The sequence below is a fragment of the Lepidochelys olivacea genome, assembly GCF_965140295.1.
Source record: "Lepidochelys olivacea isolate rLepOli2 genome assembly, chromosome: 3".
NCBI lineage: Eukaryota > Metazoa > Chordata > Testudines > Cheloniidae > Lepidochelys > Lepidochelys olivacea.
The window spans coordinates 37021598-37043165 of record NC_140413.1 but is presented as its reverse complement, the minus strand read 5'-3'; the positions used below and the strand labels follow the sequence as shown (position 1 = coordinate 37043165).

The 21568-nt window shown below is 42.5% G+C and overlaps 2 protein-coding genes across 21 annotated transcripts in view; both read right to left on the bottom strand.

The window, feature by feature from the left end:
• The window catches only part of MYT1L (myelin transcription factor 1 like), a 379271-nt gene that overhangs the window by 53900 nt on the left and 303803 nt on the right, over window positions 1–21568 (bottom strand). The window contains exon 18 of one of the 20 annotated variants that reach the window (XM_084622391.1): window positions 17498–17630. The exons of the other annotated variants lie outside the window; for them this stretch is intronic. Coding sequence (XP_084478517.1) covers window positions 17513–17630 — 118 coding nt within the window. The 3' untranslated portion in view covers window positions 17498–17512. Of the gene's footprint in view, window positions 1–17497; window positions 17631–21568 lie in introns of those variants that run through there. 20 annotated transcript variants of the gene reach the window in all.
• Window positions 14403–16935, bottom strand: LOC311517526 (uncharacterized protein). Its single transcript, XM_084622411.1, has 2 exons — window positions 15823–16935; window positions 14403–15023 (listed from the first exon to the last, which is right to left on the bottom strand). The coding sequence occupies exons 1-2, from the start codon at window positions 16007–16009 to the stop codon at window positions 14503–14505; spliced, it is 708 nt and encodes a 235-aa protein (XP_084478537.1). The 5' UTR covers window positions 16010–16935; the 3' UTR covers window positions 14403–14502.

The window sequence follows — 21568 nt, the reverse complement described above, 5'->3', positions numbered from 1 at the left end:
AAACATCAGGGCATTTACCTAGTATTTCTCTGTGCTTTCAATATTAAACAGAAGCTATCCAGAAATGCTCAAATCTCCACTCCCAACTAGGCCAGGTGCCTGAGTTGCCAAAATCAAACTTCTCTAGCAGAGCTTCCTGTTGCAGCTTTCACAGGTCTCCCTGATTTTCCACTTTCCCCACTTACCACAGTGGCAGCCTGGGGTATGTATCTCTTTTCTTTCCTTTATTCCTTCTTTAGAGAAAGGGAGTCATTCACTTCTAACACCACTTACGACAAAGCAGTAAGTACAGAACTTCGGGATTGGGAAGTTCCTTTATTTAGTAAGCTCCCCATGCAATATATCCTTGTTGTCTCTGGTGATTGTGGAAGTGCAGGACCTCTCTGAACACTCCAAACTTATTATCAAATGGTTGGTGGTGTTACAGAAAGTACTCAAAACATTTCAAATGCTAATCTATGAAACACTAACAAAGCTAGCACTAAGTATCCTAAAAAGGCACCTGCTAAGCCCTTCATGGACTTTTGCAGCCAATGAACCAATCCCATGTGAATGCTGGTCCAAACAGGTTTGCAGAAGAACTCCGGGGGAGTGACTTTGCTTCAGTATTCTGACCAAAAATAACATGACTGGATGACTAGCAAACTTACCACAGACAATAAAGGGGAAGAGATCTTCTGACCAATTTGAACGAATTCAAATCAGCAGGGCTGGTTGCCATCCACCCAAGGATACTGAAGGAGTTAGCTGAAGAAATCTTTGGAGCCACTTGCAATAATATTTATAAACTCATGGATAACAGGAGAGGTCCTGGAAGATTGGAGAAGGGCTAACGTAGTGCCCATCTTGAAAAGGGGGAAAAAGGAGGAGTCAAGAAACTATAGACCAGTCAGCCTGACCTCGATACCTGGGAAGCTACTAGAGCAATACATGAAACATTCAATTTGTGAATGTTTCATTTGGAGGATGAATGGACAATCACTAGCAGCCAGCATGGATTTACCAAGAATAAATCATGCCACACCAGCTTGATTTCCTTCTTTGACAGGGTAACTGCTTTGACAGAAAGGGGGAATGCAGTGGACATAATATACCTGGACTTCAGCAAGGTTTTTAACACAGTCACACATGGCATTCTGATAGGTGAGCTAGAGAAATGTGGGCTTGGCAGAACCACCATTAAATGGACACATTATTGGTTGAACAACCACAAACAAAGAGTAACTATTAATGAAATTATGTCAGATTGGAGGGAGGTCTCAAGTGGGGTTCCACATGGATCTGTTCTGGGTCCGGAGTTGTTTAACATCTTTATTAATGACCTGGATGTTGGTATAGAGAGCATACTGATCAAATCTGCAGATGACACAAAGCTAGGGTGGACTGCCAACACTTTGGAGGATAGAGTTAAGATTCACAGGGATCTTGACAAATTAGAGAACTGGGCTTTAGTCAACAAAATGAAATTCAATGAAGACAAATGTAAGGTGCTGCACTTCGGGAACAAAAACCAAATGCATAAATACAGAATGGGGGAAACTGGCTTGGCAGCTGCACTGCTGAGAAGGATTTAGGAGTTGTGGTGGATCACAACTTCAACATGAGTCAGCAATGTGATGCTGTTGCAAAGAAAGCAAATGCAATTTTAGGTTGCATTAACAGAGGCAGAGCATGCAAGTCATGGGAGGGGATAGTACCGCTCTACTTGGTGCTGGTTAGGCCTCAGCTGGAGTACTGTGTCCAATTTTGGTCACCAATGTACAGAAAGGATGTAGAGAAATTGGAAAGGATCCAGAGCTGTGCAACAAAAATGATCAAAGGGATGGGATGCAAGCCATACACACAAAGGCTGAAGGAACATGGGTATATATAGTTGCAAAAAAGGAGATTAAGAGTGGACATGATAATCTTCAAATGCTTGAAGGTCTGCAATAAAAAAAGATGGAGAAAAATGGTTCTGTCTCGCCACTAAGGGCGGGACAAGAGGCAATGGGTTCATACTACAGCATAGCAGATTTCAGGAAAAAATTCCTAACGCTAAGAACAGTAGGACAATGGAACAGATGCCTAGGGAGGTTGTGGAAGTGCCTTCTCAGGAGGTTTTCAAAAGGAAGCTGGATAACCATCTGTCTTGGATGGTATAGACACAACAAATGCTGCATTTTGGCAGGGGGTTAGACTAGATGACCCTTGCAGTACCTTCTAACCCTATGGTTCTATGACTGTATATTAAAAGCTCCTCCATGACAGAAGCAAAGAGGCACAATAGGATGTGTTGGTGGTTTCATTATTACATGCTACAGTGCTGGATTTTCAAAAGCATTTATTTTTGCGTTAAGTGCTTCCATTGATGTCAATCAGAGTTCCACCATTGATTTAAAAGGGAGAAAAGTTAGGCAAATGCCGCATGCTTTTGAAAATCCTGCCCTAATGTAGGTTTGGGTATAATTTCCTAATAATAGACTGACACAGTTGTTACAGACTGGGGAGGGGATTCTGTAGTCTGCTCCTTGCCTTACACACCTGTGAAACTTATCAACAAGCAGTAGCATATCTCTTGATGTGCTATTTCTAAGTGTGCTGCTGACACTGCCATTGTCAGTTTCCCAATTGTTTTGCTCCTTTGTTCTTTATAGCTGAAACAAATACAAATGGCTCTGAAGCTCACAGAAGTAAGGGCCTTGCTAAAAGCTTTCTGGGCTGTGCTGTGTACCTTTCACTCTCACTGAATCCATGGGTCAGCACCTCCCAGGAAGTGCTCAGCAGCTTGTACAATTGGGGCCCCTGACATCCGCAACACCAAGGCAGAAGTAATACATTTTTTTTAACAACTTATATTTCATCTTTGGTGTGATCAGTGCTGTCAATCCATTAACATTTTCTTTTTCTGCAATAGAGAACTGGGGAACAGAAAGAGCATATGGAGGCTTGGCATGCCTGAGCTATTCTGTGTTTCTCTTTTTCGTTTGAAAAGAAAGAGTCATTCCACTAGCAGATCCAAGAATGCCTTTAAAATCATATGGAGCACTATGTGAGTAAAAGGACTGTGGCCACTAGGTCAAATGGGGGCAGGGCATAAAGAGAAAAGACCTACTTTAACAAAGTGTCCCTTCAAGAGTGTCCCTAGCTGTCCCTTCAAGAGTACTTCATCTAATGTTAATTTGCAAGATTGGGTCTGAGAGTCAAGCGGGGATATTTCTGACTCTTTTTAAATGAAGTGCAAACTATAAGTACCCTGGCTCCAAGAAAAGGCTTACCAATCTAGCAGCTAAGCCATAAAGGAATGGTATTGTGAATATCATTGAGTCACAATGGAAGTTTCATCACTGACTTTGGGAGAACCTAAAAGTCTGCCAAGAAAATGTGACCCACATGACAAAAATGTAGCTGGCCTGTAGTCTTCCTTCCGTTAACAGGAACTTGTATCTTAGCCCCTATTTCAGCAGAGTTACTAAAAGGTGGACTACTTTGACTTTCAATCTACATTCAATATGGTAAAGTTGGGTATTTAACACTGGTCTGGTATTAAAAATACTCCTCAGCCTGACAACATCTTAAAACTACTCCTTGGGGAAGTAAAATAAAATAATGACATTATCTCCTACATACAGAATCACCATACTGCCTGATAGCAACCTTGAGAGGTGCCACTGTGCCCCAGAGTTATAATATTGAACAGATTCTAAATCTTCCACTGGATATATATACATATATCCCTTCATTGAAAGGATTTGTCATCTGGTGACAGGGGCAGGTTGGCATGTGGAGGATGTAGGCTAAGAAGAGCCTTGAGAGTCTGGTTTCCCCAGACAGCAAAAGCAGAGGTGGTGCTCTCTATTTCAGGGGTGAAGAGTCAGTAGGAGAAGGGTGAAAAATGGCACGTTCTCACTTTACAAAAACAAATAACTTTCCCCTAGACCTGCATGTATTACTGGAGATCCAAGTGAGGGAGGCTTTGTATGCCTTGTCCTGATGACGTTTTCATTCACCTTTTTTCAAGTGTGAATTATACCACATTGTGAGGCAATGTGTTCTAGTGAAAAGTAGGGATGCAGGCAAAGGAGATCTCAGCTCTAAATTCTGCTCTGTTTCTGATTCATTGTGCGGCATTGTACTAGTTCTTGGCCAAATTTTCAAGAACACTCAATAACTTTTGGTGTGGGTGACTTAAGACACCTAGGGTCTGATTTTCAGGGAGATTAAGCCCCATAGCTCTTATTTACTTCAAGAGGACCTACTTGGCTCTACTCGGACATCGAAAAAAATGTATAGTAATGGATATTTTTGAAAATGTTTAATCTAATTTTCAGAGGTACCGAGCGCCCACACAACTCCCAATGAAGTAAAAGGAGTTGGATCCATTTACACAAAGGCTGGATTAGGCTAGTGTCTTAGTAATAATAGCATTGTGAGGTGTCATTGACTGTGAACAGCACTATGACACTGTGTTGTATAATGCTCTCCAATGTCTCTTCTTCACTTTGATCTCCTTGCTTTTTCAGTACCAACTGCTTTTTTCTTTGAAGTAAATAGAGACAAAAACCCTCCTGGTAAAAGAGTCAGAACTTTTGCTTTTTTGCAAATATGATGAAAAGATAAAGCTTTCCTTTTTGTGCAGAACATTTCACAGGGCTCAAGTAAGAATGCACCACTTTGATTCCACATTTTAATAGCAGCAGGAATTGGTTGCAGAAACAGCTATGCAGAGCAGTAGGAAGGCCAAAGGTTATAAACAGGGATAAACGGTTATGTAGAACAATGGAACTGTGAAACTAGCTCTTTGTGTTATAAACACTTTGCTCATACTCTTCTGGGAAAGTAGACAGAACGAGAAAGATCCCACACTCTAATACACCTTAGGGCCCAGAGCAAAAATAGAAAAGCAGCCATGAGAAAGAGCCACTGCAAGAAAAATATTTCAGATACAAATTAAGAATCTGTTTTCAAAGACACCTGTCACCATGGCATCTAAGCATTGCATTGGTTCCCTCTTGTCAATACCAATATGATTAGAAGTGGGCTAACAATTGATAATACTTTACTTGATCAGTTCAGCCTTATTGATTGTTTGCAAAATACCAATGTGTTTTTTGATTTTCCAAAATTTCTTTTTCAAAATCATTTATTGATTTTCTGTGATTGTAACAAAATGTTTATGAACAACTATTCTAAATTTAAGCTGAGTGGATTAGTTTTGATCAGACACAAACATTGCACAGTATTTTTCTCTTTCCTGATTGGATTGGAGTAACCTTAGAATCCTGTTTCTGGGGTGAATATTTGCAATTCAAAATTTATATTCTGAAAATATTTTCTCAAAATTCACCATCTCAGCAAACATTCCTGCCAGTTAACTTAATCATTAGAATATGGGACGATGTAAAAGACATGAGTCCCGCTGAAAGAGATTGGTTTAAATACAAATGCATATCCACATAAAATATGTTGCCGTTTCACCCTGCTGAAAGTATGAGAGTCTCACACAGGATGCACATTGTGTGGTGAGGAAAGGAGCTTTATTAGCTTCCTGATTCCCTTGTGCAGCCTGAATGACGGCCAGGCAGAATTCCAGTCTTGCACTCATCCCTTAACCCCAAGGAGATCACAACATCTCAAAGTGGTGTTTGAGAGGGTGTAGTCTGGCTGCTCAGGGAGTTGTAAACTGCATCCAACAATAATGCTCCTGCAGGTGTTATAGTTTCACACCTCCCATTACTGTGGGTTATGCCACCATGGCACAATCGAACCCATAAGAAGGGGCAAATCTTAGAAAGTGGTGACACAGAAAGTGATTGTAAGGGTCAATTTATGAATACAAGTTGCTGCCAGAAAGAGAGAACTTTGGGCTTAATAAGTTATTCACAATATCCACTTTACTCCACTATTAAAAATATAGTCATTGATGTACATAAACGAAAAAAAAAGGTTCTTAAAAACGGTAATGACATTATCACTGTCACTGTCATAAAACAAAAGCTTTCAAGCTTGAAGTTAATATAAGATGGCTTTAAAGATCATTCTAAATTATACATTTAGATGGAGATTTAAGACTAATTTGCTAAGTTTGTGGTACATTAACATTCATGGGAATTTTAACAGACATTTGAGATAATGGGCCAAATGCTCTTCTTGTGTAAATCAGAAGTAATTCCACTGAAGTCAATGGAGTTACTCTGTTGTAAAATTGGTGCAAATGGGATCAGACTCAGGCCCAGCGAAGTTAAACTAGCAATTCATTTTATAGATATAATCTAGATGTACTATTGTTTTATATGTATTAACTGTTATTCAGATCTCAGACTCAAAGGTCCACAGTATTAAATGGAAGTTAGACAAAAGGTATTTCTCTAACTACATGTATTTCACCAGCTAATAACTTATAAAAATTATACACTATTTCTAAAAAAACTAATTGTTCAGCTGGCTCTGATCTATGACAGCATTCCTTCATGAAACAAAAGACACCATCTGAAACTGCTTTTGGCAAGAATACAGTCTGCAAATTCTGCTTTTGGACTTGTACACTCAACTGGCATGAGCTGAGAGAACAGACTTTGGCCCTATGATATTGCTTTCTTTCCATAAAAATATTAGGAGTACTTGTGACACCTTAGAGACTAACAAATTTATTTGAGCATAAGCTTTCATGGGCTACAGCCCGCTTCATCGGATGCATAGAATGGAACATATAGTAAGATTTGTGTATATATATATATATATATATATATATATACACAACACATACATACATACATACAGAGAACATGAAAAGGTAGAAGTAGCCATACCAACTGTAAGAGGCTAATTGATTAAGATGAGCTATTATCAGCAGGAGAAAAAAACTTTTGTAGTGATAATCAAGATGGCCCATTTAGACAGTTGACAAGAAGGTGTGAGGATACTTAACGTGGGGGAAATAGATTCAATATGTGTAATGACCCAGCCATCCTGGGCCATTATGGATGTAGAAGCCCTCTACACCAACATTCCACACAAAGATCAACTACAAGCTATCAGGAACAGTATCCCCGATAATGACATGGGAAACCTGGTGGCTGACTTCTGTGACTTTGTCCTCACCCACAACTATTTCACATTTGGGGACAATATATACCTTCAAGTCAGCGGCACTGCTATGGATACATGCATGGCCCCACAGTATGCCAACATTTTTATGGCTGACTTAGAACAACGCTTCTTTAGCTCTCGTCCCCTAATGCCCCTACTCTACTTGTGCTACACTGATGACATCTTCATCATCTGGACCCATGGAAAAGAAGCCCTTGAGGAATTCCACCGTGATTTCAACAATTTCCATCCCACCATCAACCTCAGCCGAGACCAATCCACACAAGGGATCCATTTCCTGGACACTACTGTGCTAATAAGCGATGGTCACATAAACACCACCCTATACCAGAAACCTACTGACCACTATACTTATACATGCCTCCAGCTTCTATCCAGGACACACCACACGATCCAATGTCGACAGCCAAGCTCTAAGATACAACCGCATTTGCTCCAATCCCTCAGACAGAGACAAACACCTACAAGATCTCTATCAAGCATTCTTAAAACTACAATACCCTCCTGCTGAAGTGAAAAAACAGACTGACAGAGCCAGAAGAGTACCCAGAAGTTACCTACTACAGGACGGGCCCAACAAAGAAAATAACAGAATGCCACTAGCCATCACCTTCAGCCCCCAACTAAAACCTCTCCAGCGCATCAAAGATCTATAACCTATCCTGAAGGACGAACCAGCACTCTCACAGATCTTGGGAGACCAGCCAGTCCTTGCTTACAGACAGCCCCCCAACCTGAAGCAAATACTCTCCAGCAACCACACACTACACAGCAAAAACACTAACCCAAGATCCTATCCTTGCAACAAAGCCTGATGCCAACTCTGTCCACATATCTATCCAAGTGACACCATCATAGGACCTAATCACATTAGCCACGCCATCAGGGGCTCATTCACCTGCACATCTACCAATGTGATATATGCCATCATGTGCCGGCAATGCCCCTCTGCCATGTACATTGGCCAAACTGGACAGTCTCTACACAAAAGAAAAAGTGGACACAAATCTGACATCAGGAATCATAACATTCAAAAACTGGTAGGAGAACACTTCAACCTCTCTGGTCACTCAGTAACAGACTTAAAGGTGGCAATTTTGCAAGAGAAAAGCTTCAAAAACAGACTCCAAGGAGAAACTGCTGAGCTTGAATTAATATGCAAACTAGATACCATTAACTTGGGTTTTAATAGAGACTGGAAGTGGCTGGGTCATTACACATATTGAATCTGTTTCCCCATGTTAAGTATCCTCACACCTTCTTGTCAGCTGTCTAAATGGGCCATCTTGATTATCACTACAAAAGTTTTTTTCTCCTGCTGATAATAGCTCATCATAATTAATTAGCCTCTTACAGTTGGTATAGCTACTTCCACCTTTTCATGTTCTCTGTATGTATGTATATATATCTTCTTACTATATGTTCCATTCTATGCATCCGATGAAGTGAGCTGTGGCCCACGAAAGCTTATGCTCAAATAAATTGGTTAGTCTCTAAGGTGCCACAAGTATTCCTGTTCTTTTTGTGGATACAGACTAACACGGCTGCTACTCTGAAACCTGTCATTAAAATATTGTTGCTCAGGGAGATCTAAGCACTCACAGGAATAGAACCTGATCCTCCAAACCCTTACTCATATGGGGCCAGATCCAGTCTATTGATGTCAATGGGAGCTTTTTCACTGATTTGTAATGGGCTTTGGATCAGGTCCCTGATTAGGTCTTCACATCATTGAAGACCTTCTTTTGTGAATGAGAGTTAGCAGGACTGAACCTGTAAAGATTTAAAAAAAAAAAAAAAAGGTATCAGATTGACTGGCCTTGCGAATCAAGTTCACTATTTATCTATAAGGAAGGTATGACCAAGAAAGCCACAGAATGTGATGTGGAATCCATCCCTTTCCCATTCCCTGTTTCAGAAAAATGCTTCGGAATCTATTTTATTTTTGAAAAAAAAAAAGTTTCTAGCCCCAATGGTGGTAAAGATAACCTTGAAATCATGCACTAATTGTAAATGGATATAGTGATGTGTTCCTGAGTCTGCAGACAGCTTGAAATAATAGCTCTATGGAGTATGAACTCCTCTCAGTCATCAAAATATGGTATTAACTCTGAAACCCAAAGATGACATTTAAATGTCCATAATATTTACTATTTCACTGCTAATCATTTTAACAGAAACATGTAGCTAATATACGTATATATAATATACTTAAATATAAATTACTTAGATTATAAGATCTTTGGGGAAGGGACTGTCTTTTTACTCTCTGTTTGTACAGCACCTAGCACAATGGGGTCCTGGCCCATAACTGGGGCTTCAAGGTACTTCTGCAATACAAAGAACAAATAAATAATAATAATAATAGTAATAATAACAATAATATGCCCCAAATCCCACATTGCCTCTGTTTCCTCTCCAGGTTCACAAATCTCCAAATCTCTGCTACACAGCAGCCAAACCACAGCTTCCACTGATATTTTCTATGATGGAATTACATGTCATCAGTTGAAAACTCTATGGGACTTGAGATGTGATAATGGGAGACACCATAAAATAAACGGAATAGCAAAAAAGAAAATGGCCACTGTCCTGACATTTATTTTCCTAGTGGCTTAACTAAAAATAAACCTTCACTATTTAAATTTAAATGATTTCATTGCAGAACTTCCAGTGCACTGCATTGGAGTGCCACAGAATCCACACACTTTGTCATTGAATTTATATCTAGCTTACTGCAGAATTCATGGGACCTTGGTCATGGCATAGTCAGTTGTAACCATTTTACAAAAGTGTGTTGCTCGCAGCACAAGTTGCAAAGAAATAATAAAACAAAATGCATTCATGAACAAACAGCTGGATGAAAAAGCTACAATGATGATGATGATGATGATGAATCAACACTCTTTATTGAATCTCAATAATTTACAAAGCATGTTTATGCAACACATTGGTTTGACACGTTGAAAATAAATGAATAAAATTAATGTGAAAATCAGTACTGGAGCAAAGTGCAAAGTACGCAGAGTCAGTGTACACAAAAAGATTAATGACGGCCAATGTTCAAATAAAACAACAAACCTTGTCCCAGAGAGTGGGCAAAAAATGAGCCCATGTGGTGAAGCCACACTGGCATGTCTGTAGAAGAAGTAAAATCATTCAGCAGATTTGGAAAAAGTGTAAAAAGTATGTGTTTTAGGACTAGAGAGTAGTGTGCAAATGTCTGTGTAAGTTCCACTGAACAAGATACTAAAAATACTTTTAAAGAATATGATAAGATGTTTAAAGGACTGGAATATATATTAAGGCTATAAAACAACACACTGATATAGATATAATTGTACCACAAAAATATATGCACCATATAAAGTCTCATTAGTAATGAGATATGAAATAAAAAAGGTGAACTTGACCAGATGACAAAATTAGATGTTATTGTACAAATATAGAAACCAACTGAATTAATAGTATGGTCTCCATTTTAAAATCAAACAGGTTAAGGATTTATGCTTTAAGTAAAAGAAAAGGAGTACTTGTGGCACCTAAGAGACTAACCAATTTATTTGAGCATAAGCAATAAATTGGTTAGTCTCCAAGGTGCCACAAGTACTCCTTTTCTTTTTGAGAATACAGACTAACACGGCTGTTACTCTGAAACCTGGTTTAAGTAAGGCAACCAAACATTAACGCTAACCCACAAGAACAGCTGAAGACATATGGCTAAATCCTCAGCAGGTGTGTATCAGTGACAGTCCCTTGAAGTCAATGGAGCAATGCTAACTTACACCGCCTGTGGATTTGAATGAGCGTGTCTAGACTTTAAAATGCAAGAGTAGTTTTAGGGGTGCAACCTAAGGGTTTTGGCAGGTCTGACACAAAACAGAAAGTACAAAACTCTGCAACTCCTTTTTTGGTAAATACATGCTTAAGTAACTTCCCTTTGGGATTGCCTCAGCACTTTGCATCATGCCCCAGATCTTTGAGGATCTGAATGGGATGGAAGCAATTGTTTATGATCTGCTGATCTAAGGCAAAAATGATCAACAAAACAATGAGAGATTGCACTGTGCCAAAGAAAAGACCCTTGAATTGAACATGAACAAATTATGTAGGGCACATACTCAGCGACAAACCCAAAGAAGGTGGAAGCAATTGTACAAATGGAAAGACTCCAAGACAAGGAGGCCTTAGAGAGATTCATGGGCATGTTAACATATATAAGCAAATTCATCACTAATTCGTCACAATTGCTCCCCTCAGAATGCTGCTTGGGGACAGTTCAGAATAGCACTGGGATGACTGATAGGAGGAAAGCTTTTGGAGATTGAAATAAATTATTACAGAAGCATCAGTGCTGAAATATTTTGAGATTAATAAAGAGCCTAAGAACTAAAAGGAAAATTTTCAGAAGTACCTAAATGGTTTAAGAGCCTAAGGGCTTGTCGACACGGTGCATGAGTCCGCAACAGAGGGGTGTAAATTCTAGTGTGTATTGTGCACTAACTAGCCAATGTGGCACCTGGTGGCACACAGTGAAAGTTCCCTAGTGCACATTAATGTAATTCCCTTTCACACATTAACTTGCCCTAGGGAACTTTTAGTGCATGCCAGCAGGGTCCACACAGACCAATTAATGCACAATACGCTAGTGTGCACTAGAATTTACACCCCTCTGGTGCAGACCAATGAACCATGTAGACAAGCCCTAAGTCCCATTTTCAAAAGTGACTTATGCACTTAGGAGCCTAACTACCACTGAAGGTCAATGAGACTTATGTCTACACTACGAAATAAGGTCGAATTTATAGAAGTCGGTTTTGTAGAAAGCGTTTTTATACAGTCGATTGTGTGTGTCCCCACACAAATGCTCTAAGTGCCTGTAGTCGGCGGAGTGTGTCCACAGTACCGAGGCAACTGTCGACTTCCAGAGCGTTGCACTGTGGGTAGCTATCCCACAGTTCCTGCAGTCTCTGCCACCCATTTGAATTCTGGGTAGAAATCCCAGTGCCTGATGGGGCTAAAACATTGTCACGGGTGGTTCTGGGTACATATCGTCAGGCCCCCCTTCCCTCCCTCCTTCTGTGAAAGCAAGGGCAGAGAATCGTTTTGCGCCTTTTTTCTTGAGTTACTTGTGCAGACGCCATACCACGGCAAGCATGGAGCCCGCTCAGCTCACTGTCACCGTATGTCTCCTGGGTGCTGGCAGATGCGGTACTGCATTGCTACACAGCAGCAGTTTATTGCCTTTTGGCAGCAGACAGTGCAGTATGACTGGTAGCCGTCGTTGACGTAGTCCAGGGTGCTCTTTTAACTGACCTCGATGAGGTCCGGGGCGCCTGAGCAAACATGGGAGTGACTCAGCCAGGTCATTTCCCTTTTAAGTTTCGTCTCATGGCGATTGAGTCCTACCAGCAGTGCACTGTCTTGTAATCAGCAGCCAGCAGAAGATGATGGCCAGCAGTCACACTGCACCGTCTTCTGCTGAGCACCCAGGAGATGATGATGGCTAGTGGTCGTACTGCACAGTCTGCTGCCAGCAAGATGTATAAAGATAGATGAAGTGGCTCAAAAAAAGAAATAGACCAGATTTGTTTTGTATTAATTTTCTCCTCCCTCCCTCCATGAAATCAACAGCCTGCTAAACCCAGTTTTGAGTTCTATCCTTGAGGTTTTGAGTTCTATCCTTATGGGGGCCATTCAGTTTCTCGCAAAGCCACCCCCTTTGTTGATTTTAATTCCCTATAAGCCAACCCTGTAAGCCATGTCGTCAGTTGCCCCTCCCTCCAACAGGGCAACGGCAGACAATCATTCCGCGCCTTTTTTCTGTGCAGACGCCATACCATGGCAAGCGTGGAGCCCGCTCAGCTCACTTTGGCAATTAGGAGCACATTAAACACCACACGCATTATCCAGCAATATATGCAGCACCAGAACCTGGCAAAGCGAAAACAGGTGAGTAGGCGACGTCAGCACGGCAAGAGTGATGAGGACATGGACACAGACTTCTCTCAAAGCACGGGCCCTGGCAATGTGGGCATCATGGTGCTAATGGGGCAGGTTTATGCGGTGGAACGCCGATTCTGGGCTCGGGAAAAAAGCACAGACTGGTGCGACCGCATAGTGTTGCAGGTCTGGGATGATTCCCAGTGGCTGCGAAACTTTCGCATGCGTAAGGGCACTTTCATGGAACTTTGTGACTTGCTTTCCCCTGCCCTGAGGCGCATGAATACCAAGATGAGAGAAGCCCTCACAGTTGAGAAGCAAGTGGCGATAGCCCTGTGGAAGCTTGCAATGCCGGACAGCTACCGGTCAGTCGGGAATCAATTTGGAGTGAGCAAATCTACTGTGGGGGCTGCTGTGATGGAAGTAGCCAACGCAATCAAAGATCTGCTAATATCAAGCGTAACGACCCTGGGAAATGTGCAGGTCATAGTGGATGGCTTTGCTGCAATGGGATTCCCTAACTGTGGTGGGGCCATAGACGAAACCCATATCCCTATCTTGGCACCGGAGCACCAAGCCGGCGAGTACATAGACCGCAAGGGGTACTTTTCAATAGTGCTGCAAGCTCTGGTGGCTCACAAGGGACGTTTCACCAACATCAGTGTGGGATGGCTGGGAAAGGTACATGACACTTGCATCTTCAGGAACTCCGGTCTGTTTCAAAAGCTGCAGGAAGGGACTTTATTCCCAGACCAGAAAATAACTGTTGGGGATGTTGAAATGCCTATATGTATCCTTGGGGACCCAGCCTACCCCTTAGTGCCATGGCTCATGAAGCCGTACACAGGCAGCCTGGACAGTAGTCAGGAGCTGTTCAACTACAGGCTGAGCAAGTGCAGAATGGTGGTAGAATGTGCATTTGGACGTTTAAAGGCGCGCTGGCGCAGTTCACTGACTCGCTTAGACCTCAGCGAAACCAATATTCCCACTGTTATTACTGCTTGCTGTGTGCTCCACAATATCTGTGAGAGTAAGGGGGAGACGTTTATGGCGAGGTGGAAGGTTGAGGCAAATCGCCTGGCTGCTGGTTACGCCCAGCCAGACACCAGGGCGGTTAGAAGAGCACAGGAGGGCGCAATGCGCATCAGAGAAGCTTTGAAAACCAGTTTCATGACTGGCCAGGCTACGGTGTGAAAGTTCTGTTTGTTTCTCCTTGATGAAACCCCCCGCTCCTTGGTTCACTCTACTTCCCTGTAAGCTAAGCACCCTCCCCTCTTCCCTTTGATCACCGCTTGCAGAGGCAATAAAGTCATTGTTGCTTCACATTCATGCATTCTTTATTAATTCACCACACAAATAGGGGAATAACTACCAAGGTAGCCCAGGAGGGGTGGTGGAGGAGAGAAGCACCTGGAGGGGTGGTGGAGGAGGGAAGGACAAGGCCACACAGCATTTTAAAAGTTTAAAACTTTAAAACTTATTGAATGCCAGCCTTCTGTTGCTTGGGCAATCCTCTGGGGTGGAGTGGCTGGGTGGCCGGAGGCCCCCCCACTGCATTCTTGGGCGTCTGGGTGAGGAGGCTATGGAACTTGCGGAGGAGGGCTGTTGGTTACACAGGGGCTGTAGCAGCCGTCTGTGCTCCTGCTGCCTTTCCTGCAGCTCAACCATATGCTGGAGCATATTAGTTTGATCCTCCAGCAGCCTCAGCATTGAATCCTGCCTCCTCTCATCACGCTGCCGCCAGCTTTCAGCTTCAGCCCTCTCTTCAGCCCGCCACTTACTCTCTTCAGCTCGCCACCTCTCCTCCCGGTCATTTTGTGCTTTCCTGCACTCTGACACTGTCTGCCTCCACACATTCGTCTGTGCTCTGTCAGTGTGGGAGGACAGCATGAGCTCAGAGAACATTTCATCGCGAGTGCATTTTTTTCGCCTTCTAATCTTCGATAGCCTCTGGGAAGGAGAAGATCCTGTGATCCTTGAAACACATGCAGCTGGTGGAGAAAAAAAAGGGACAGTGGTATTTAAAAAGACACATTTTATAGAACAATGGGTACACTCTTTCACGGTAAACCTTGCTGTTAACATTACATACATAGCACATGTGCTTTCGTTCCAAGGTTGCATTTTGCCTCCCCCCAACGTGTGGCTAGCCCCTCCCGCCTCCCCGTGGCTAACAGCGGGGAACATTTCTATTCAGCCAGAGGCAAACAGCCCAGCAGGAATGGGCACCTCTGAATGTCCCCTTAAGAAAAAGAAAAGGAGTACTTGTGGCACCTTAGAGACTAACCAATTTATTTGAGCATAAGCTTTCGTGAGCTCAGCTCACTTCATTGGGTGCATCCGATGAAGTGAGCTGTAGCTCACGAAAGCTTATGCTCAAATAAATTGGTTAGTCTCTAAGGTGCCACAAGTACTCCTTTTCTTTTTGAGAATACAGACTAACACGGCTGTTACTCTGAAACCCTTAAGAAAAGCACCCTATTTCAACCAGGTGACCATGAATGATATCACTCTCCTGAGGATAACACAGAGAGATAAAGAATGGATGTTGTTTGAACACCAGCAAACATACACTGCAAGGCTTTGTTCTACAATGATTCCTGAGTACGTGCTACTGGCCTGGAGTGGTAAAGTGTCCTACCATGGTGGATGGAATAAGGCTGCCCTCCCCAGAAACCTTTTCCAAAGGCTTTGGGAGTACATCCAGGAGAGCTGCGAATGCCAGGGCAAATTAATCATTAAACATACTTGCTTTTAAACCATGTATAGTATTTTAAAAGGTACACTCACCAGAGGTCCCTTCTCCGCCTGGCGGGTCTGGGAGGCAGCCTTGGGTGGGTTCGGGGGGTACTGACTCCAGGTCCAGGGTGAGAACCAGTTCCTGGCTGTTGGAAAAACCGGTTTCTCCGCTTGCTTGCTGTGAGCTACCTTCAACCTCATCATCATCATCTTCCTTGTCCCCAAAACCTGCTTCCATGTTGCCTCCATCTCCATTGAAGGAGTCAAACAACACGGCTGCGGTAGTGGTGGCTGAACCCCCTCAAATGGCATGCAGCTCATCATAGAAGCGGCATGTTTGGGGCTCTGACCCGGAGTGGCCGTTCGCCTCTCTGTTTTTCTGGTAGGCTTGCCACAGCTCCTTAAGTTTCACACGGTACTGCTTCGGGTCCCTGTTATGGCCTCTGCCCTTCATGCCCTGGGAGATTTTGACAAAGGTTTTGGCATTTCGAAAACTGGAACGTAGTTCTGATAGCATGGATTCCACTCCCCATACAGCGATCAGATCCCGTACCTCCCGTTCGGTCCATCCTGGAGCTCTTTTGCAATTCTGGGACTCCATCATGGTCACCTCTGCTGATGAGCTCTGCATGGTCACCTGCAGCTTGCCACGCTGGCCAAACAGGAAATTGAATTTCAAAAGTTCGTGGGCCTTTTCCTGTCTACTTGGCCAGTGCATCTGAGTTGAGAGTGCTGTCCAGAGTGGTCACAATGGAGCACTCTGGGACAGCTCACGGAGGCCAATACCATCTAATTGTGTCCACAGTACCCCCAAATTCGACCCAGCAAGGCTGATTTCAGCACTAATCCCTTTGTCGGGGGTGGAGTAAGGAAATCGATTTTAAGAGCCCTTTAAGTCGAAACAAAGGGCTTCGTCATGTGGACGGGTGCAGGGTTAAATCGATTTAACGCTACTAAATTCGACCTCAACTCCTAGTGTAGACCAGGGCTTAGATTCCGAAATGCCTACATTACTTTTGAAAATGGGACATAGGTTCTTAAGTCAGCCAGGGACTTTTCAAAATATTGCCCTAAATCAATGCAAGCCCACAGGGATTGAGGCTGTGCTTCTGCCAGATGATGTCTAAATGACATATGCTTCTAAAGCACTGATTAAAATACAACAGAACTATGTCCAGCGAGAAAAAGAAATGCTGGCAATAGGTTTTGGTTGTGAATGATTTCATGAATATTGTTATCGGCAAAAATTAGTCAATGTAGAAACAGACCATAAACTGTTGGGATATTACAGGGGACCATTGTGCAAAGCACAGTCCAGACTTCAGAAAATTATAGAGAAATTGCAAAGCTACTTCATGCTGACAGATCCTGTGCCTATGAGGAGTACCTTGCAGCATTAGAAATGCAAGTGGAATGCAAATGCCTGGTAAAGAGCTTCTCATAGAAGGCATGCTCTTAAAGCTGCTTTTAAACAGTGAAAACAAGGAAGAGGGGTTTTATGCAAATATGACTCAAGTACCCATTTCTGATACAAAATTAGACAAATTCAAGCAAGAAACATGAAATGATCCAACCTTTCAAGAGCTTGAGCAAGTTATTCTAGACGATGGCTAACAGGAAAAGCCCAGGCACCTCCAAGTAAAAAAAACATATTGTGACTATAGAGATGAAATTGCTGCATATGATGGGATTCTGTACAAAGGACATTGTCATAGCACCACACAACATGAGGTTGGAAATGCTAGGTATAACCTACAGTGCCCATTTGAGTATTGAGAAGTGCAGGAACAGAGCCCAAGATGTTCTGTTCTGGCCAGGCATGCATGCTGCCATCAAAGATAAGGTATCCAAGCGGAAATCTGCAATAAATACAGGAAACAGAATGCAAAAAACCCACTGAAACCACATGAGATTCCTGATTGCACTTGGCCCAAGGTTGGCACAGATGTGTTTGAATGAAATGGAAATGATTACCTCTTACTGGTGGAATATTACTCAGTTGTTTTTTAAATTAACCTTTTACACGACATATTGAGCAGCAATGTAATAATACAATGTAAACTGTAATTTTTTCACCATATGATTCCAGATGAGTAAACAACACATAATGGCCAACAATCTATAAATGCCTCATTTTGGTAATTTTCTTTGAACATCAGTTCAAGTAGATCACATCAAGTCCTTACAATCAAATTTATGAACATAAAAGTCAAGTTCAAACATCAAAGAACTTCATTAAAAAAAAAGCTCTGGCAGATTCATGGGGTCCATAGTCAGCATTGTTAAAGTATTGCAATACACCCCACATTTATTTACTAGGCTCACCACTTCAGATACTCAGTAGGCAGAAGGACAACAACTTCAGTGCCAACTTCTAGCAAGCTTATTGAGTCAAAAACAATTAAACCTCAAGAGATACGAAGAATCTAAGAAAGTAGAGAAGAAGAAATGCTATAACAAGAATGCCAAACAGTTAGCCACGCAGGTGAGAGAAAATGTTAGAATCCTTACAGAAAAGTGTCTGGCAACCTGCCAGTGTAAACTTTATCTCATCTGCAGCAAGGTCCTCCCTACAGGAGGAACAGAAGAACACTAAAAAAAATGAATGAAAACTTTGGTGATCTATTTCTTGTGGGTATCCAAAATGCTAGTGATGGTGCTTCTGTGCTGACAGAAGTAACATATGATTCAGTCAGTGACAATGAAAAATACCAGGAATGGCAAATACAAGTTCTAGGTGGTGGATCCACCTCAGTCTCCAGACCTGCCATTGCAGAAGGAACTGTTCTGAGAACAAGAAGTGGCCATGTAATCAGAAAGCTCTCAAAGTTTAGAGATTTTGAGAATGAGAGAAAGAATAATCTACTTATCTGGCGGTGGTTCAAAGTCATCAACCTCACGCCCTCCTAGAGTTCTCCATCGGCGCATTTTACTAATTGATGATACTAGTTTATAGCTCTTTGGAATACTGGCTGTCTCTAGGGCCACAATGAAAGAGAAGTCCCTGAGCTCTCTTAAACAACTGGGACAGGCCCTTGCATGAGCTAACCAAGCTGGGGAGGTTCGTCTGTTCCCCTTCAATCCCAGCAAAACCCCATCACAATCTGGCCCTAAATATATTGCTTAAAGAAACATATTTCTAATGTTTGCACCTTTGTTTTATTGATTAATTGGGACCATGAACTATTTTTGACGTCTTCGAACTTCACCATCAAGGGCCTAAGACCCAGTGCCTAGGATCCAGGTTTTAACTATTGTCGAATTACGTGTTCTGTGCCAAATCCTGCTGCCTTTACTCAATCCTTACTCATTCAGCTCCCACTAAAGCAAGCTGGTCTGGGTAACTGAAGTCACTGGGAGTTTTGAGTGAGGATTTGGCTGAAGATTTCCAAATGTCCTCTGGTTAGTATGAATAATTAAAAACAATAACAAGCACCATATTTACCACTGGCTTGCCAGCTGCCCCATTTTGGCTGGGAGTGTCCTGAGTATTTGCAGTCCTGGCCATAGCCCCTGGATATCTTTTTCCCTAAGCTGTTAAAAACATATACATAATTTTTGCCTGCTGCCAATAGGGGCCACTGTGGGAATCAACCAGAGGCCTGTGTCAATCAGCTCCTTTTACATTCCCTTGCTCCCTTTCTCAGCAACTATGGTCTCTGCTGGAGGCTAGAAATCAGCACATGGGCTAAGAGAACAACTGGGGAAGCTGAATATTCACCAGCCAAGGGGCAGTTTCTAACCCCGCACTCTAAGGCTGCAGTAATTGGCTGGGGTGGGTGAGATACAGAGAGGTGCAGAATGGCCCATTTCTCCCTCCTGTTCAGGAGTTAAGGGGAGACACTCACAAGGGAGACACAGATGGGAAGGGAGAAAAAGGGATAAGGGGAATGGGATTCCCAGGGAGATGGAAAGACCTAGTTGGAGGAGTGTAGAGGTTGGGTATCCAACAATGTGGAAGTTAGGGCAAAAAGTCACATAAGAATGAGGGAAAGGAAACCACAAGATCCTCCACCTTCAGAGTGGAGAAAACAGTAGTAGCCCTGAGCCCACCTTCCTACCATGGAGAGAGACAAGGAAAGTAGAAGCCCTGAGGCTTCAGCACAGAGAGGATGATGAGAATGCCTTCCTCCCCTAAAGATGCCAGAGGGGCAGGACACTAGATATCCCCCCCAAGAAGACAATTCCACATAGTGAAAATCTGCTTAGGGACAGGCGTGTTTAGGGATTGGAGGACTATTGGAAGTTCAGATAAGCATCCAATTTTCTGGGGACATATTTGATCCCCAAACATCTTAGAGATCAGGCTAATTTAATATAATCATATGAAACTAACATTTCCTCTAACAGAAGAAGGCACACATGAGTTTTTGACAGAGAAATGACCTTAGAGAAACAATGTTAAATTTGGTAATATGTCTTATTATAGGTGACTTATTTAGCATGGCCAACCTACACAGAGCCATATAAAAGGTGTGGTTATTTTTTAAATGACAAATCCACCTGAAAGTACTATCTGAAACAGGTATGTTATTTCCTTGAACTCACTGCTGCACAGATGCCCTGGCTGACTGGGCACAGAAAGAAAGAGGACTGGTTTGGCTTGGACTGGTTTATTAACCATTCAAATGATTGCTTTTTTAAATCAACTAATCAATTTTGAAGTAAAGTTTTTCTTTTAAGTTACTTCTAAAACTTTGGGGAATGTTGTTTCACTTTTTAAGAATGTTTACAATTCTACAAGACTGCAGTTTTTAAGTCACTGTAAGTGGTAGGAAACAAACTATGTTAAGGTTAAAAATTGTATTTAACAACTGAACTTTTTACCTTTCACCTTAAACTTTATATCTGTAACTGTTTGTGGCTGCTAATTGCTCTCCCATCATAGGGAGGTTTAATATTCAATCCAGCATCTCTTTGTCTTTTAAGAAAGAAGTTGTGTTTCACCAACACTATAGCCTGTAACCTAATACTGGAAAGTCTTGGATTCAGGCCAGATGTTAATTTCTTCAGAGACACTTAAAAGCACTGAAGTCTTCTCTGCTGGTGCCAGTAACTGGGAACTAAGAGCCAAAGAAATTCCATTAGTAGTGAAGATTATTGATCAAACCCTGTAACTGCCTTCACCTGTATCTGATCTATGCATGTGTGGCTCACATTTATGTACTGTGACAAAGTTCCTCCTCTACCTTGGTGGGTCTTGCGCTCATTGGCGGATTTGCTCGTCTTGGAGCTTCACGGCAGCCCTCAGCTTGGTCATTTTTCTGAATTCACAGTCCAGGTCAACTCCTCCTGTGTCTGACCAGGAGTTGGGAGGTTTGGGGGGAACCCGGGCCTGCCCTCTACTCCAGGTTCCAGCCCAGGGCCCCGTGGAATGCAGCTGTCTAGAGCGCCTCCTGGAACAGCTGTGCGACAGCTACAACTCCCTGGGCTACTTCCCCATGGCCTCCTCCCAACATCTTCTTTATTCTCACTACAGGACCTTCCTCCTGGTGTCTGATAATGCTTGTACTCCTCAGTCCTCCAACAGTACACATTCTCACTCTCAGCTCGTAGTACCTCTTGCTCCCACCTCCTCACACGCACACCACAAGCTGAAGTGAGCTCCTTTTTAAACCCAGGTGCCCTGATTAGCCTGCCTTAATTGATTCTAGCAGCTTCTTGATTGGCTGTTCTAATCAGCCTGTCTGTCTTAATTGTTTCCAGAAGGTTTCTGATTGTTCTGGAACCTTCCCTGTTACCTTACCCAGGGAAAAGGGACCTACTTAACCTAGGGCTAATATATCTGCCTTCGATT

What these genes read in the sequence shown, in the direction of transcription:
- LOC311517526 (XM_084622411.1), bottom strand. Translation starts at nt 16,009, where the DNA reads ATGGAAGCAGGTTTTGGGGACAAGGAAGATGATGATGATGAGGTTGAA. An exon ending in AGGCGGAGAAGGGACCTCTG is followed by an intron (nt 15,024 to 15,822) that starts GTGAGTGTACCT and finishes TTTCTCCACCAG; the next exon opens with CTGCATGTGTTTCAAGGATC.